This window comes from Mesoplodon mirus (genome assembly GCF_964341445.2).
Source record: "Mesoplodon mirus genome assembly, chromosome: 4".
NCBI lineage: Eukaryota > Metazoa > Chordata > Mammalia > Artiodactyla > Ziphiidae > Mesoplodon > Mesoplodon mirus.
In genome coordinates, this window is record NC_138979.1 from 102,278,338 (window position 1) to 102,297,789 (window position 19,452).

Below are 19,452 nucleotides of genomic sequence, written 5' to 3' on the forward strand. Positions count from 1 at the left end.
CTGGGTTTATATCCTAGTTGTACCATTTACTACCATCTGTGTGACCCTAAGCACATTCCTTAACCTATTTGATTTTTTAGAGGATTGACTGTGATAATGTATGTAAAGCACTTAGCACAGTGCCTGGTATGCAGCAAGTGCACAATAAAAGCTCGATGTTATTTGATGAGGGACATCAGCTTTGCAGGGTCAAACAGCACCTCCCTTGCTGGCTCTGCTAGCACAGAATGAATGCAGCAGAGGGTAAGTTTCTAGACTTATACAGCAAAAAAATGAAGTAGCAACCTGGCAAACTGACTAGGTAACTAGTTATATTCAAATGAACACTCTTAATAAGCTAAGGCACAAATATAACAGCTTAAGAACATGAATGAACTAAACATATTTAATCCATTTGTCCTTTTTGATCTAATTATGAACCAGCAGATACTTCTTCTAATGTAAAATCTCAAAGCATCTCAGAATTATTAATTCTACCCAGAAAAGACATTCTCTGGACATTGCAGACCCTAACTTTTCAATGCATATGATAAAAACTTGTGATAAGAATAGGCATATTTAACTAATAAACATCTGGGTTTCACCCAATGATTTAACAATTCTCAGAAAACTGCCAGTACCCTAACAATAAACCTACTACCTTCTTTCTTTCTAAGGATTAACTTTCTGCTTCTCTTCAAGATCCATAACCAACAGTTCTGAATCCTTAGTGTAAAATGCTCTCACCTCCAAGTATCCATAGCATTGTTCTCTTACCCAGCAGCATTCTTGGGTATATCTATTATCATTTCCCCCACCTTCTGGACCAGGAGGTGCTTAATGGCAGGGTCCTAACTTATTTTTGCATTCCTGATACTTAGCATGATACTCAAGCAGATATCACTGAATGAATAAATAAATAATAAAAACTACTGAAAACTAGGCTCTTCAAAAAAGAATGTAAAGGAAAACTAATTATGAGTATTTCCTTGGTGCTTACCAGAGCAAAAGGAAAAAGGAAAATTCTCACCTTTTGACTTTTAATTTGTTCTACTACAACCATCACAGAGGGGAAAAGGAGCTGGAACTGCAAAGGAGAGAATAATTAGGATGGTATATAATCAAATACAAGGAAAAAAAATTAACTCAGGAAATGCCTTTGTTTCTAAATAGTCCCACTTAACATAATGATGGCAATACCACAGAACAGCCAAGATCCAGTATCCTAAGGCAATCTGCTACAGGGGTTGGCTGCAGATAGAAAGAGAATGGCAGACAGAAGCAGTTTCTATGTTTGAGCATAATTGCTAATACTGAGGCCAATCTAGAGCATTAACATCACACAGTAAGTTTTCACTAAATTTGGAACTTTTCAAACAGTTCTGATCTAGGAAAGCATACAAAATATCAAATGCTGGGCTCTGAATCCAGAAGGAAAAAAGTTCTCAAAAATAATATTTTAAGTTAGATTATTCTAATGATATCAACAGATTCCAAAGCATTTTGTTATCTGGGCATCATACCTGATCTAAGGAGTAATTGACATGTGATATGGAGAGATGGGGGTCAGCCAGGAACTGCAACAAAAAAACACTGATTATGGCTCCATATAAAATATCTCGAATCTATTTCATCTATGAAAACCAGAAGCAAATGTGAGAGTTAGGCTTAGGGTTCATTTTAGGGTATTGAGAATTGATCATTTATAGAAGATTATTAATGTTGATTTTCAGGTGATAACAAAACCAAAGCTAGGGCTCTTCTAAACTCACTCAGGAACCTTTGCCGTGATCTGCTTGCCACTTCGATCATGGCTTGGGCAATCACAGAGAGCACACTTACCCTCCAGCCATGCCGAAAATAGCTCATTCTTAACCACCTGACCGTATCAAAGGGCATTTCAAATCAGGAGCATGTCCTCATCTGCTGTCCCAGAGGTGTTCTGTCCCGTATTTCTTCTCACCTCTTGTTCCAAATCAAGCAGTGCTTGGCGATAAGGTTGCAAAACTGAATCCAGCCCCGTGCAGAAGGCCCTTAGGTAGATTCCATGTGACCCACCTTGGCCCTGCTGAGATGGATGGTGATCCTGAAATCAAACAAAGAGAAGTCAACTTTTCAGCTCAGACCCTGAAACCCAAGGAAGACATTATCCTTTATTAATGGCATTTTTTTTTGTTTAAATAATTCCCTATCAAAGCAGTGCTTCAATGAGAGGAAAACCTGAGTGAAGAGACCTTTTAAAATGTGATAATGTTTTCATTTTCCAAGTGGCTCAGATGTTACAAACAACCAGGTATTACTCTATACTGTCACTAGAGGTTTTTCAACAACTCAATTCTAACCTTATAACTTCTAGCTTAAATCCCTTTGGTGGTTTCCCCTTGCCCCAGAATAACATCTAAACCCCTCTACATGGTATACAACAACTTCCGTATTCTGGCCCTTACTCTCTCTCCAAAATTATCTTTAACTTCTAACTTCACATCTTCATTTACAGATTACTCAGCAGTTCCCTGAATGTGCCTTGTTTCTATCTCTCACCCCTGTGAATGAGTGTTATCTGCTTATAACTATGTGCTCATGTTTGTGACACATACCTACTCTTCCTGCAGGACCCAACTCCAGCACCTCTTCCCTGCAAAGCCCTTTCTAACTCTCCCTAGGGAATTAATAGCTCCCCTTTGTTGCTTTCACAGCATCCCTGTTTAGAGCTGGAACTGAACTTTTGTTTATCTGTCCCCTCACTAGACCAAGAGCTTCATGAAGCAAGGGGCCCATATTTTGTTCATCTTTGCATTTCATTTCCTAGCACAGTTCTTTGAACAGATGGTAACTATTTACTGAATAAATAAAATGACCTCAGTCCTCCTTCTAACAACCCTTCTCCTGCCTAGATGGCAATTCATCAAAAACACGAACCTGATAGCCAATGTGGGGAATTAGAAGACACCCACCAAGAGGCTATTAACAAATATGGTTTGTCTTTCAAGAAAGCTGAAGTTTTTTTATAAAAGCATTCTTCTTCTACACGGGGGAACTGCAATTAACAGTTGACTAGAGGCCATGATGACTAGCCTTTCTGGCTATGTACTGATTTGCGTGGTCAGGCTCTGGTGGTGGTAGATACCATAGCAGAATTCAGCAACAAATGGGGTAGGAAGCTTGGGCTCAGAGGTTATAAGGCACACTGTAGCCAGAGGATGCTGCATAGGATACTAGTGGTTCCTGGAGATAAATGTTTCCAGCTATAATAAGAACAGCATGGGCATAGGGTGAAACAGACCAGGTTGGCTTACAACCAGGTGATTTTGTTTTGGTTGTGTCATTCCAGAGAACTGAATGTCTTCATTTATCACAAAATGAAAGAAAAAATGAGACTGCTTTTACTTTTCAAAAAAAAAAAGAGGTACTATAAATATCTTTAGAATTTGGGAAAGTAGGAATTCACATATAAGATCCACATAGTCACACGAATATAGGACAGGTTTGGTTTTTTTAAAGTGTTATACACAAACACTTAAGAGCCTTTTTCATCTATATTAATATGTATACAGGTTCCAACTTTGATCATTGTGTTCTCATTATTATGACTTCATAGCAAACTGGCATTGATTAGGTTTTTTTAATATAAATTTATTTATTTATTTTTGGCTGCATTGGGTCTTCGTTGCTGCACGCAGGCTTTCTCTAGTTGCGGCACACAGGCTTTCTCTAGTTGTGGCAAGCGGGGTCTACTCTTTGTTGCAGTGTACGGGCTTCTCATTGCGGTGGCTTCTCTTGCTGTGGAGCATGGGCTCTAGGCACGCGGGCTTCAGTAGTTGTGGCACGTGGGCTCAGTAGTTGTGGCTCACGGGCTCTAGAGCACCAGCTTAGCAGTTGTGGCTCACGGGCTCTGTGACATGTGGGATCTTCCTGGACCAGAGCTCGAACCCGTGTCCCCTGCCTTGGCAGGTGGATTCTTAACCACTGCACTACCAGGGAAGTCCCTGGCATTGATTAGATTTTAAATTCTTTTCTCTGCAACAAAATCTGTTTGAATCAGAATCCCTGTCCCAGAGATGAAAATATAAGGCATTATTCTGACTCCTTTGTCCCATAGATTACCACCAAGGACCTGACAACCAGTTTATATAACAGGGGCCAGGTGGTACTGACTGCATTGTTTCAGAAAACCATCCTTCCTTTTCCTTTCTAGAAGTCTTTGCCTTTCTCTTCGACCAGAATCATTCTTTCCACTGGGAAATAGTCATCATTGAATCAGAGTCACACAATGCAGCAATCTTCTTACTTACCACTGACAGAATTGCAGACTGTTAAAAGTAAAAGAGAGGGCTTCCCTGGTGGCGCAGTGGCTGAGAGTCCGCCTGCCGATGCAGGGGACACAGGTTCGTGCCCCGGTCCGGGAGGATCCCACATGCCGTGGAGTGGCTGGGCCCGTGAGCCATGGCCGCTGAGCCTGCGCGTCCGGAGCCTGTGCTCCGCAACGGGAGAGGCCACAACAGTGAGAGGCCCGTGTACAGAAAAAAAAAAAAAATTTTTTTGAGTGTCTACTATATGCCAGGCGCTTCACATGAATTACCTTGTTTAATCCCCACAACCCTATTAGATAGGTACTATCTATCCCCATTTTATAGGTAAGGAAACCGAGCCTCAGGTTACTGCTGAGCAGTCTATGGCCAGTAAGTGATGGACAGGAAACAAATCTTTGGCCTCTACACTATAAAGCACTGACTTCCAATTAATTTATATTAATCAATAATATTTATTAAGTCTTACCACATGCCGAGAACCTTCTCCAGTTTAACTCTTATTTACAAATAAGAAAAAGGAAGCCTGAAGATTTTAGTTGCCTGCCTCAATGTGACTGCAGTAGTTAGAAGTAGAGTGGCAAAGGAATTTTAAATAATGCTTTGTGTTTTCACCTCTGGGACTGGAATTCTGGTCCAGCTCAAACTGATTTAGTTCAGGTCTCTTAAAACTTGGGCAAAGCATACTTTCTCTTACATCCATCTGCCTAAATTGGTCCCCATGTATATTTTCCCTTGTTTGAGGTACAGTCACCTTGCCTTCACTTGAATAATTCCAGTGATGAGAAATTCATAACTTCTTGACACTTATATCACATGAATTACCAATGGATTCATTGAAAGCTTGACATAGCTCCAGGCCTAGGGAGATGTACATTCCCTGAGAACAGGAACCTACCTGCTGCTGCACATGGCCCGTGTACTGTTCAATGAACTCTGTGAAACGAATGTAGTCTGTGCCCAGCCGGCAGAGTCGATTCAGGACACTGGTTTCACTGGGATGGAGAAATGGGAAGTCCTGTGACACCTGCAGGAGAGGAATAATGCTAAAAATGCTGATGCCCGCTACTCACTGCTCACTAGAACGATTGTCTCCCTTTGCAAGATGGCTATTTAAGACTGGTAAGTTCTAGATAACAAAAGTATTTCCAAATCACTACAAAGACGTTGTTCCCCAGTCCCAACTTAATTATTTATTGAAATAGGCAGTAATGCATGGTAAAGAATTTAAACAGTACAAAATGGTATACATTAAAAATAAGTCAACCTCCACAGAGGCAGCCACTACTACCTGTTTTTTTTTTAACTGAAGTATAAATATTATATTGGTTTCAGGTGTACAACATAGTGATTCAGTATTTTTACAGATTACACACTATACTAAGTTATTATAAAAGACTGACTAGGGGCTTCCCTGGTGGCGCAGTGGTTAAGAATCCGCCTGCCAATGCAGGGGGCACAGGTTCTATCCCTGGTCTGGGAAGATCCCACATGCCGCAGAGCAACTAAGCCCGTGTGCCACAACTACTGAGCCTGTGCTCTAGAGCCCACGAGCCACAACTACTGAGCCCATGCGCAGCAGCAATGACCCGACGCAGCCCAAAATAAATAAATTTATTAAAAAAGAGACTGACTATATTCCTGTGCTGTACATTACATGCCCGTGACTTGTTTATTTTGTAACTGGTAGTTTGTACCTCTTAATACCCTTCACCTATTTCATCCCTCCCCCATCCCTCTCCCTTCTAGCAACTACCATTTGTCCTCTATATCAATGCATTTGTTTCTGTCTTGATATGTTTGTCTGTTTTGTTTTCTAAATTCCACATATAAGTGAAATCATAAAGTATTTGTCTTTCTCTGTCTGACTTATTTCACTAAGCATAATATCATCCAGGCCCATCCATGTTGTCGCAAATGGCAAGATTTCATTCTTTTTCATGGCTAAGTATATTACCTATTCCTTATGGAATCTTCCTGGGATGGTCTATAAGGATATATAGGGTTTTTGAGCTGGTTGCAACAAAGTCTCTTGAGCAATGTTGCTCACTCTTGGTTCTGTAGATTCCAGAGGTTTCTCAGACATATTCTTAGGATTTACAAATTCTCTATGAAAATTTAAATTTTGTTTTCATTTTGATAAAAATGTAAAATTAACGTAGCATATTATAATCTGTAAAAGCACCTTATAACTGGACATATAATTTAGTGTCCATATTTTCATTTGTATTTTTAATTTAAATCATGGCCAAATGATAGCCTAGTATGGTATGTAAAGACTTCACAGCAGTTCAAGCAGAAAAATAGTAGGGGGAGAATGTATTCATTCAATCAACTAAGAAAAAAATCATAGCAAAATATACATAAAAGTTACCATTTTAGCCATTATCAGGTGTACAGTTTAGTGGCACTAAGTGCATTCACTTTGTTGTGCAACCATCACCACCATCCATCTCCAGAACTTTTTCATCTTCCCAAACTAAAACTCTGTACCTCTTGAATGATGACTCCCCATTGTTCCTTCCCACACACACCCTGGCAAGTACCCTTCTAATTTCTGTCTCTGTGAATTTGACTACTCTACAATATTTATCCATTTGTGACTGGCTTATTTCACTTAGCATAGTGTCTTCAAGGTTCATCCATGTTGTAGCACGTGTTAGAATCTCTCTCCTTTCTAAGGCTGAATAATATTCCATTGTATGTACATGCCGCATTTTGTTTATTCACTTCATTTGTCTATGGACATCTGAGTTGCTTCTGCCTTTTGGCTATTGTGAATAATGCTGCTATGAACATGGGTGTACAAATATCTATTTGAGTCCCTGCTTTCACTTCTTTTGGGTATATACCCAGGAATAAAACTGCTGGATCATTTGTAATTCTGTGTTTAATTTTTGGGGGAGTCACCATATTGTTTTCCACAGGGACTGCACCATTTTACATTTCCACCAGCAATGCACAAGGGTTCTAATTTCTCTACAACCTCACCAACACTTGTTATTTTCTGTTTTTTTGGTAATAACCATCCTAAAGGGTATAAAATGATAGCTTATTGTGCTTTTGATTTGCATTTCCCTAATGAATAGCGATACTGATCATCTTTTCATTTGTTTGTTGCCCATTGTATATCTTCTTTGGAGAATCAACCAACTTTTAGTGACCACGTACTTATCCCAGGCATTGTGCTAACATTCCAAGATTAAATAGTGAACAAAATCAGACATATTTACTACTCCCAAGGAACGCAGAATATTTCACATTCATATTGTATTGTATTTTGTGGAAGCCATCTTTATGTAACAGTAACTGTAGTAATAAATAGGCAAAGAAGAATTTTTCTGTTAACTGATTCCACAATAATTTGATTAGGAATCCATTTAATGTAGATTTTAATGACACAATGCTAACCATACCTTCAAGTTAACAACTTAAAAGGTAGCATGACATGTCCTTAATCTGGAGCCAGATTGCCTGGGTGTGAATCCCTGAGTTGCCTCTTACTTGCTTGAAATCTTAGGCAAGCAATACCCCTCTGTGCCTCAGTTTTCATACCTATAAAGATGATAATTGTGAGGATTAAATAAATTAATACATGTAAATCACACGTGCCAAGCACATAGCAAGTGCTCAATACATGTCAGCAATTTTTTATTATTAGGACAGCTCTACTCAGTTATTAAGTGATACTCCTATTAAAATTGGCATTTGAGCAGTGTTTGTTGGCAGAGTTTTAGAAAAGTTCCAGGTCTGGTTACTCTGAAACAACAAACGATAGCTTAAAATTATTGGTACCATTTGGTACAACCTACTTATATGAACAGGCATTCTCTTCATTAGAGTTACTGAAGTCAAAATAGAAAACAGAGAGCCAGATCTGCATTCTACCATTTAACTCAATGTTGACAATTTAGTTTTAGCAAAACAACAGTATATATTACATTAGATCAGTGGTTCTCAGTGGGGGCAATTTTGCCCCCAAGGGACATGGTAATGTCTGGAGATGTTTGGTTGCCACAACTCAGGGGATACCACTGGCATCTAGCAAGTAGAGGCCATGGATGCTGCTAAACATCCTACAATGCACAGGACGGCCCCCACAGCAAAGAATTATCCAGTCCAAAACGTCAGTAGTGCCAATGCTGAGAAGCTGCATTAGATTAACGTTAATTTGAATTTATCAGTTTGGTAGTTTTATTTACTTTGTAAAAATAACTGGTTTTACAGTTGTTTAAGAGCAATATACTTGAGTTTATACTTAGCTTAATGTGTATACATATTCAATATTACAATAAACTTATTTTTATCAACACTGGGCATTCATGACAATTTTTCCCTTTATCGAAATGTGAAAAACACCGTTCTGCAGAAAGTATGCAATATTTGCTGATTTTGGTGGCATTTTTTCTTTCACAAATAGCTTAATACCTACTATGTGGCAGAAACTGTACTAGGTGCTCCTGGTACATCTATGAAGAAGACCACTGTGGTCTTAGCCCCCATGGGCAATCTATGTGAGAGAAAGACTAAACACAGGTAACAACAATAAATAATATGAACTGTGATGTCCTATAAGGGAAATAAACAAGTTGCTGTGATAGAAAATAATGGCATAAGGAGTATACTTAAAGAGGTGGTCAGAGAAGGTTTTTCTGAGAAGGTAACTTTAAAGCTGAGAACTTAAGGAGGAAAATATCCGATTGAGACTTTTTTATAAGAAAAAAAGGAAGGCAGCTATTGTTCCCATATTCTTTCATCTCTTTTTACTTCCAACAATCAGGCACAAACAATTACCTCCTGAATATTTTTCTCCTATATTCCTGGCATTGTGCTAGTTTTACAGGAGAAAAGAAATAATAACAAAAGGAATCTGTTTGATTTATAAATTTTATAGACCAAGAATGTAAATTTTCTACTCCTCTACAGCCTATACTACCAATTCTCATAGGAACAGGCATGACTTTGTGATCAGACAGAGCTAGATTCAAATCTTGCCTTATCAAGACTAGCCACCATAAAGTTCTCTGAACTTCAGTTTGCTCATTTGTAAACTGGGGCCAACAATACCTAAGTTACTAAGTTATGGAGATGATTAGATAATATTACTGGAAGCAGGAGTAGAAAAGAGTGGTTCAGATACTGGAGCCAGACAAAACTGAGTTCAAAAGGAAAAAGAAGCTTTAAATGCCACAATACACCAGATAGATTTAATTGATATTTATAGGACATTCCATCCAAAAACAGCAGATTACGCTTTCTTCTCAAGTGTGCATGGAACATTCTCCAGGATAGATCACATCTTGGGTCACAAATCAAGCCTCAGCCAATTTAAGAAAATTGAAATCATATCAAGCATCTTTTCTTTTTTTTTTTTGCGGTACGCGGGCCTCTCACTGCCGCGGCCTCTCCCATTGTGGAGCACAGGCTCCAGACGCGCAGGCCCAGCGGCCATGGCCCACGGGCCCAGCCTCTCCGCGGCACGTGGGACCCTCCCGGACCGGGGCACGAACCCGAGTCCCCTGCATCGGCAGGCAGACTCCCAACCACTGCGCCACCAGGGAAGCCCTCAAGCATTTTTTCTGACCACAACGCTATGAGATTAGAAATGAATTACAGGGCTTCCCTGGTGGCGCAGTGGTTGAGAGTCCGCCTGCCGATGCAGGGGACACGGGTTCATGCCCCGGTCCGGGAAGATCCCACATGCCGCGGAGCGGCTGGGCCCGTGAGCCATGGCCGCTGAGCCTGCGCGTCCGGAGCCTGTGCTCCGCAGCGGGAGAGGCCACAACAGTGAGAGGCCCGCGTACCGCAAAAAAAAAAAAGACACATGCACCCCAATGTTCATTGCAGCACTATTTACAATAACCAGGTCCTGGAAGCAACCTAAATCCCCATTGGCAGACGAATGGATAAAGAAGATGTGGTACGTATATACAATGGAATATTACTCAGCCATAAAAAGGAACGAAATTGGGTCATTTGTAGAGACGTGGATGGATCTAGAGACTGTCATACAGAGTGAAGTCAGAGAGAGAAAAACAAATATCGTATATTAACACATATATGTGCAACCTAGAAAAATGGTACAGATGAACTGGTTTGCAGGGCAGAAATTGAGACACAGATGTAGAGAACAAACGTATGGACACCAAGCGGGGAAAGCGGCGGGGTGGTGGTGGTGGTGGTGTGATGAATTGGGCGATTGGGATTGACATGTATACACTGATGTGTATAAAATTGATGACTAATAAGAACCTGCTGTATAAAAAATATATATATATTATTCAAGTCATCCAATGATGGAATGACCCAGTTGACTGTATGACTGATTTGACCAATAACAGAGTGATGTAACAAAAAAAATTAAAATAAAATAAGAATTAGGGAACTGAAGCAGCTGAAACGGAGTTACGGCGGCGGAACCTCGTCCGCAAACCAAGACTTACAACAAAAAGAACAAAGAGTGGCCCGGAGGAAGATGGCGGAAGAGTAAGACGCGGAGATCACCTTCCTCCCCACAGATACATCAGAAATTCATCTACACGTGGAACAACTCCTACAGAACACCTACTGAACGCTGACAGAAGACCTCAGACCCCCCAAAAGGCAAGAAACTCCCCACATACCTGGGTAGGGCAAAAGAAAAAAAAGAATAAACAGAGACAATAGGATAGGGACGGGACCTGCACCAGTGGGAGGGAGCCGTGAAGGAGGAAAGGTTTCCACACACTACAAGCCCCTTCGCGGGCGGAGACTGCAGGTGGCGGAGGGGGAAAGCTTCGGAGTAGCGGAGGAGAGCACAGCAACAGGGGTGGGGAGGGCAAAGCGGAGAGATTCCGGCACAGAGGATCGGTGCCCTCAGGCACACACCAGCCCGAGAGGCTTGTCTGCTCAGGCCGCTGGGGCGGGCGGGGCTGGGAGCTGAGGCTCCCTATCGGCTTTCAGTCGGAGCGCAGGGAGAGGACTGGGGCTTGCGGCAGGAAGAGAGCCTGAAGGGGTTAGTGCACCACGGCTAGCCCGGAGGGAGTCCGGGGAAAGGGTCTGGAGCTGCCGAAGAGGCAAGAGACTTTTTTCCCTTTTGTTTCCTGGTGCTCGAGGAGAGGGCATTAAGAGGGCTGCTTGGGGAAGCGCCGGAGACAGGCGCGAGCCGCGGCTAAAGGCGTGGACCTCGGAGACGGGCGTGGGACGCTGGGGCTGCTGCTGCCGCCGCCGCCGCGGGGCCTGTGTGCGAGTGCGGGTCACTGTCCGCCCCGCCTTCCGGGGGGCCTGTGCACCCCGCCACTGCCGGGGTCCCGGGACCCGGGGACGGCTTTCCCGGGAAAGCGCACGGAGCGCCTCGGGCTGCTGCAACGTCACGCCGGCCTCTGCCGCCGCAGGCCCGCCCCGCACTGCGCGCCCCTCCCTCCCCTCTGCCTGAGTGAGCCAGAGCCCCCGAATCAGCGGCTCCTTTAAACCCGTCCTGTCTGAGCGAAGAACGGACGCCCTCCGGCGACCTACGCGCAGAGGCGGGGCCAGGTCCAAGGCTGAGACCCGGGAGCTGTGAGAGCAGAGACAGGGAAATCTCTCTGTGCAGCCTCGGAGGCAGCGGATTAAAGCTCCACGGTCCATTTGATGTGCCCTGCGTCTGTGGAGTGCATGAATGGACAGCGAATCATCCCAAATTGAGGAAGTGGACTTTGAGGACAAGATTTAAGACTTTCCCCCCTTTTCCTCTTTTTACAACGAATTATCCCAAATTAAGGTGGACTTAGAGAGCAAGATTTCAGACTTCTCGCCCTTTTCCTCTTTTTACAACGAATTATCCCAAATTGAGGAGGTGGACTTGGAGAGCAAGATTTTCGATTTTTCCCCCTGCTCTCTTTTTGTGAATGTGTATGTGTAATCTTCTGTGTAAGATTCTCTCTGTATAGCTTTGCTTCCACCATATGTCCCAGGGTTCTATCTGTCCGGTTTTTTTCCAACAATTACTTTTTAATTTTAATAACGCTACTATATTTCATACTTTATTCTATTTTACTTTACCTGCTCTTTCTGTTTTTCCTACCTTCCCTTCCTCCCTCCCTCCCTCTGCTCATCCTTTCCTTCTTTTTCTTTCCTCCCTCCCTCCCACCCTTCTTCTTTCCACTTTCTTTTTCTTTCCTTCCTCCCTCCCTCCCTCCTGTCTTTCTTTCTTTCTTTCCTTCCTCCCTCCCTTCTTCCATTCACTCTTCCTTTTGCTTTCATTCCTCCCTCTCCCTCCTTTTTTCTTTCTTTCTTTCCATCCTTCCTCCCTCCCTCCCTCCTTTCTTTCTTTCTTCCTTCCTTTCTTCCCTTCCTCCTTTCTTTCCCTCTCTCTTTCTTTCTTCTACTAATTCTTTCTTTCTACTTTTTCTCCCTGTTATTCTGAGCCAGGTGGATGAAAGGCTCTTGGTGCTGCAGCCAGGAGTCAGTGCTGTGCCTCTGAAGTGGGAGAGCCAACTTCAGGACACGGGTCCACAAGAGACCTCCCAGCTCCACATAATATCAAGCAGCGAAAATCTCCCAGAGATCTCCATCTTAACACCAGCACCCAGCTTCAGTCAACGACCAGCAAGCTACAGTGCTGGACACCCTATGCCAAGCAACTAGCAAGGCAGGAACACAACCCCACCCATTAGCAGAGAGGCTACCTAAAAACATAATAAGGCCACAGGCACCCCAAAACACACCACCAGACGTGGACCTGTCCACCAGAAAGACAAGATCGAGCCTCAACCACCAGAACACAGGCATTAGTCCCCCCCACCAGGAAGCCTACACAACCTACTGAAACAACCTTAGCCACTGGGGACAGACACCAAAAACAACAGGAACTACGAATCTGCAGCCTGCAAAAAGGAGACCCCAAACACAGTAACATAAGCAAAATGAGAAGACAGAAAAACACACAGCAGGTGAAGGAGCAAGATAAAAACCTACCAGACCTAACAAATGAAGAGCTAATAGGCAGTCTACCTGAAAAAGAATTCAGAATAATGATAGTAAAGCTGATCCAAGATTCTATTTCCAAGATCCAAAATCTTGTAAATAGAATAGACAAAATGCAAGAAACAGTTAACAAGGACCTAGAAGAACTAAAGATGAATCAAGCATCGATTAAAAACACAATAAATGAAATGAAAAATACTCTAGATGGGATCAATAGCAGAATAACTGAGGCAGAAGAACGGATAAGTGAGGTGGAAGATAAAATAGTGGAAATAACTGATGCAGAGCAAAATAAAGAAAAAAGAATGAAAAGAACAGAGGACAGTCTCAGAGACCTCTGGGACAACATTAAACGCACCAACATTTGAATTATAGGGGTTCCAGAAGAAGAAGAGAAAAAGAAAGGGACTGAGAAAATATTTGAAGAGATTATAGTTGAAAACTTCCCTAATATGGGAAAGGAAATAGTTAATCAAGTCCAGGAGGCACAGAGAGTCCCATACAGAATAAATCCAAGGAGAAATACGCCAAGACACATATTAATCAAACTGTCAAAAATTAAACACAAAGAAATCATATTAAAAGCAGCAAGGGAAAAACAACAAATAACACACAAGGGAATCCCCATCAGGTTAACAGCTGATCTCTCAGCAGAAACTCTACAAGCCAGAAGGGAGTGGCAGGACATAATTAAAGTGATGAAGGAGAGAAACCTGCAACCAAGATTACTCTACCCAGCAAGGATCTCATTCAGATTTGATGGAGAAATTAAAACGTTTACAGACAAGCAAAAGCTGAGAGAGTTCAGCACCACCAAACCAGCTTTACAACAAATGCTAAAGGAACTTCTCTAAGCAAGAAACACAACAGAAGGAATATACCTACAATAACGAACCCAAAGCAATTAAGGAAATGGGAATAGGAACATACATATCAATAATTACCTTAAATGTAAATGGACTAAATGCTCCCACCAAAAGACACAGAGTGGCTGAATGGATACAAAAACAAGACCCATATATATGCTGTCTACAAGAGACCCACTTCAGACCTAGAGACACATACAGATTGAAAGTAAGGGGATGGAAAAAGATATTCCATGCAAATGGAAATCAAAAGAAAGCTGGAGTAGCAATTCTTATATCAGACAAAATAGACTTTAAAATAAAGACTATTAGAAGAGACAAAGAAGGACACTACATAACGATAAAGGGATCGATCCAAGAAGAAGATATAACAATTGTAAATATTTATGCACCCAACATAGGAGCACCTCAATACATAAGGCAAATACTAACAGCCATAAAAGGGGAAATCGACAGTAACACAATCATAGTAGGGGACTTTAACACCCCACTTTCACCAATGGACAGATCATCCAAAATGAAAATAAATAAGGAAACACAAGCTTTAAATGATACATTAAACAAGATGGACTTAGTTGATATTTATAGGACATTCCATCCAAAAACAACAGAATACACATTTTTCTCAAGTGCTCATGGAACATTCTCCAGGATAGATCATATCTTGGGTCACAAATCAAGCCTTGGTAAATTTAAGAAAATTGAAATTGTATCAAGTATCTTTTCCGACCACAATGCTATGAGACTAGACATCAATTACAGGAAAAGATCTGTAAAAAATACAAACACATGGAAGCTAAACAATACAGTACTCAATAACGAAGTGATCACTGAAGAAATCAAAGAGGAAATTAAAAAATACCTAGAAACAAATGACAATGGAGACACGACGACCCAAAACCTATGGGACGCAGCAAAAACAGTTCTAAGGGGGAAGTTTATAGCAATACAATCCCACCTTAAGAAACAGGAAACATCTCGAGTAAACAACCTGACCCTGCACCTAAAGCAATTAGAGAAAGAAGAACAAAAAACCCCAAAAGTTAGCAGAAGGAAAGAAATCATAAAGATCAGATCAGAAATAAATGAAAAAGAAATGAAGGAAACGATAGCAAAGATCAATAAAACTAAAAGCTGGTTCTTTGAGAAGATAAACAAAATTGACAAACCATTAGCCAGACTCATCAAGAAAAAAAGGGAGAAGACTCAAATCAATAGAATTAGAAATGAAAAAGGAGAAGTAACAACTGACACTGCAGAAATACAAAAGATCATGAGAGATTACTACAAGCAACTCTATGCCAATAAAATGGACAACCTGGAAGAAATGGACAAATTCTTAGAAATGCACAACCTGCCAAGACTGACTCAGGAAGAAATAGAAAATATGAATAGACCAATCACAAGCACTGAAATTGAAACTGTGATTAAAAATCTTCCAACAAACAAAAGCCCAGGACCAGATGGCTTCACAGGCGAATTCTATCAAACATTTAGAGAAGAGCTAACACCCATCCTTCTCAAACTCTTCCAAACAATATCAGAGGAAGGAACACTCCCAAACTCATTCTACGAGGCCACCATCACCTTGATACCCAAACCAGGCAAGGATGTCACAAAGAAAGAAAACTACAGGCCAATATCCCTGATGAACATAGATGCAAAAATCCTCAACAAAATACTAGCAAACAGAATCCAACAGCACATTAAAAGGATCATACACCATGATCAAGTGGGGTTTATTCCAGGAATGCAAGGATTCTTCAATATATGCAAATCAATCAATGTGATACACCATATTAACAAGTTGAAGGAGAAAAACCATATGATCATCTCAATAGATGCAGAGAAAGCTTGTGACAAAATTCAACACCCATTTATGATAAAAACCCTGCAGAAAGTAGGCATAGAGGGAACTTTCCTCAACATAATAAAGGCCATATATGACAAACCCACAGCCAACATTGTCCTCAATGGTGAAAAACTGAAACCATTTCCACTAAGATCAGGAACAAGACAAGGCTGCCCACTCTCACCACTCTTATTCAACCTAGTTTTGGAAGTTTTAGCCACAGCAATCAGAGAAGAAAAGGAAATAAAAGGAATCCGAATTGGAAAAGAAGAAGTAAAGCTGTCAGTGTTTGCAGATGACATGATACTATACATAGAGAATCCTAAAGATGCTACCAGAAAACTACTAGAGCTAATTAATGAATTTGGTAAAGTAGCAGGATACAAAATTAATGCACAGAAATCTCTGGCATTCCTGTACACTAATGATGAAAAATCTGAAAATGAAATCAAGAAAACACTCCCATTTACCATTGCAACAAAAAGAATAAAATATCTAGGAATAAACCTACCTAAGGAGACAAAAGACCTATATGCAGAAAATTATAAGACACTGATGAAAGAAATTAAAGATGATACAAATAGATGGAGAGATATACCATGTTCCTGGATTGGAAGAATCAATATTGTGAAAATGACTCTACTACCCAAAGCAATCTACAGATTCAATGCAATCCCTATCAAACTACCACTGGCATTTTTCACAGAACTAGAACAAAAAATTTCAAAATTTGTTTGGAAAAACAAAAGACTCCGAATAGCCAAAGCAATCTTGAGAACGAAAAATGGAGCTGGAGGAATCAGGCTCCCTGACTTCAGACTATACTACAAAGCTACAGTAATCAAGACAGTGTGGTACTGGCATAAAAACAGAAAGATAGATCAATGGAACAGGATAGAAAGCCCAGAGATAAACCCACGCACATATGGTCAACTTATCTTTGATAAAGGAGGCAGGAATGTACAGTGGAGAAAGGACAGCCTCTTCAATAAGTGGTGCTGGCAAAACTGGACAGGGACATGTAAAAGTATGAGATTAGATCATTCCCTAACACCGTACACAAAAATAAGCTCAAAATGGATTAAAGACCTAAATGTAAGGCCAGAAACTATCAAACTCTTAGAGGAAAGCATAGGCAGTACACTCTATGACATAAATCACAGCAAGATCCTTTTTGACCCACCTCCTAGAGAAATGGAAATAAAAAGAAAGATAAACAAATGGGACCTAATGAAACTTCAAAGCTTTTGCACAGCAAAGGAAACCATAAACAACACCAAAAGAGAACCCTCAGAATGGGAGAAAATATTTGCAAATGAAGCAACTGACAAAGGATTAATCTCCAAAATTTATAAACAGCTCATGCAGCTCAATAGCAAAAAAACAAACAACCCAATCCAAAAATGGGCAGAAGACCTAAATAGACATTTCTCCAAAGAAGATATACAGACTGCCAACAAACACATGAAAGAATGCTCAACATCATTAATCATTAGAGAAATGCAAATCAAAACTACAATGAGATATCATCTCACACCAGTCAGAATGGCCATCATCAAGAAATCTAGAAACTATAAATTCTGGAGAGGGTGTGGAGAAAAGGGAACACTCTTGCACTGCTGGTGGGAATGTGAATTGGTACAGCCACTATGGAGAACAGTATGGAGGTTCCTTAAAAAACTAAAAATAGAACTACCATATGGCCCAGCAATCCCACTACTAGGCATATACCCTGAGAAAACCATAATTCAAAAAGAGACATGTACCAAAATGTTCATTGCAGCTCTATTCACAATAGCCTGGAGCTGGAAACAACCTAAGTGTCCATCATCGGATGAATGGATAAAGAAGATGGGGCACATATATACAATGGAATATTACTCAGCCATAAAAAGAAACGAAACTGAGCTATTTGTAATGAGGTGGATAGACCTAGAGTCTGTCATACAGAGTGAAGTAAGTCAGAAAGAGAAAGACAAATACCGTATGCTAACACATATATATGGAATTTAAAAAAATGTCATGAAGAACCTAGGGGTAAAACGGGAATAAAGACACAGACCTACTTGAGAATGGACTTGAGGATATGGGGAGGGGGAAGGGTAAGCTGTGACAAAGCGAAAGAGAGGCATGGACATATATACACTACCAAACGTAAGGTAGATAGATAGTGGGAAGCAGCCGCAGAGCATAGGGAGATCAGCTCGGTGCTCTGTGACTGCCTGGAGGGGTGGGATGGGGAGGGTGGGAGGGAGGGAGATGCATGAGGGAAGGGATGTGGGAACAGATGTATATGTATGACTGATTCACTTTGTTATAAAGCAGAAACTAATAAAAATAAAATAAAAAATAAGAATTAAAAAAAGACATAGTTTGAAAGTAAAAAGAAGGAAAATGACATACCATACAGTAAAGATAAAAATCTGTTTTTCTGTCAGGCTTGGCTATGTTACTATCAGACAAAGTAGGTCTCAAGAAAAGGAGTATTACCAAGGATAAAAATAAGGCTCAACAAAATTTTGAAAATTTGAAATCTGACAGAGCTTGTTCTCTGACTATAATGCAATTAAATTAGAAATCATTAAGATATCTAGAAAAACCCCTCCAAATACTTGGAAATTAAACAATACAAATCTAAACCCATCAGTCAAAATATAAGAAAATAAAATAACAAAGGCATGGATTTGAATTTCTGCTTCATCACTTACTAGCTTTGACTTTCACAAGTAACTTAACTTCACTTTGCCTCAGTTTTCTCATCTTTAAATCTAAGTAAACTGGTTAAAATCACTCCTAAATCTTAAAATATATCAGATTTGTATTTTGTTTCAATCCCACCACCAATAACGAATGCAGATTATTTTCTATGGTAATAACAGCAATAAACTCTATATATACATAGAGGACAGTATTTTTTAAATACCCTTTAGTTGTGAAAAGATGTTCAACATCCCTACTTATTAGAGAAATGCAAGTCAAAAGTACAGTGAGATACCACTTACACCAGTCACAATGGCCATCATTAAAAAGTCTACCAAAAAAAAAAAAAAAACTGGGTTCAAGACCAAGTTTGCTAATCGCTACGTGATCCCTGACACCTGAAGTTAATCTCTGAAATGGAGATAGGTGGTTGTGAAGATTAAATGAGATAAAGCATATAGCACATAGCCCTTCCCCCTCACACATTCCTGGTTACATGAAGACCCCCCTCCAAATTCTCCTAGTGCAGAAATTTCCCGGTCGAGGAGTAATAAGGGAAACACTCTCACTTTTTCGTCCAACAAAAACTGGCTGAACCCTTATTGTGTGTCAGGCACTATGTATTTGGACTAGCTTTCAAAACTCAGTTTAAAAGCACATACAATTACTGAGCCCTCCGGCTACCTACCCAGGGACAAGCCCCCCACGCCTCGGCCCCTGCAAGCCCCGCCTTCTCGGTCCCTCAGACTCCTCCCCTTGGCACTAGCTCGCTCCACCCGTTCCGCTCTCGCTAGTTCCCGCGCTC

At 40.8% G+C, this 19,452-nt stretch overlaps 1 protein-coding gene across 3 annotated transcripts in view; it reads right to left on the reverse strand.

The window, feature by feature from the left end:
- TUBGCP4 (tubulin gamma complex component 4) overlaps window positions 1-19,452 on the reverse strand; it is a 58,911-nt gene that overhangs the window by 39,331 nt on the left and 128 nt on the right. For 2 of the 3 annotated variants that reach the window (XR_014293717.1, XM_082617370.1), the window contains exons 2-5: window positions 5,185-5,313; window positions 1,943-2,065; window positions 1,503-1,556; window positions 1,010-1,066 (exon numbers count right to left, since the gene is read on the reverse strand). Coding sequence is in view for 2 of the 3 variants with exons in the window: in XM_082617370.1 (XP_082473496.1) it covers window positions 1,010-1,066; window positions 1,503-1,556; window positions 1,943-2,065; window positions 5,185-5,313 (363 nt within the window). In the remaining variant the exon portion in view is untranslated. Of the gene's footprint in view, window positions 1-1,009; window positions 1,067-1,502; window positions 1,557-1,942; window positions 2,066-5,184; window positions 5,314-19,452 lie in introns of those variants that run through there. The other variant, XM_082617371.1, reaches the window with a different exon arrangement.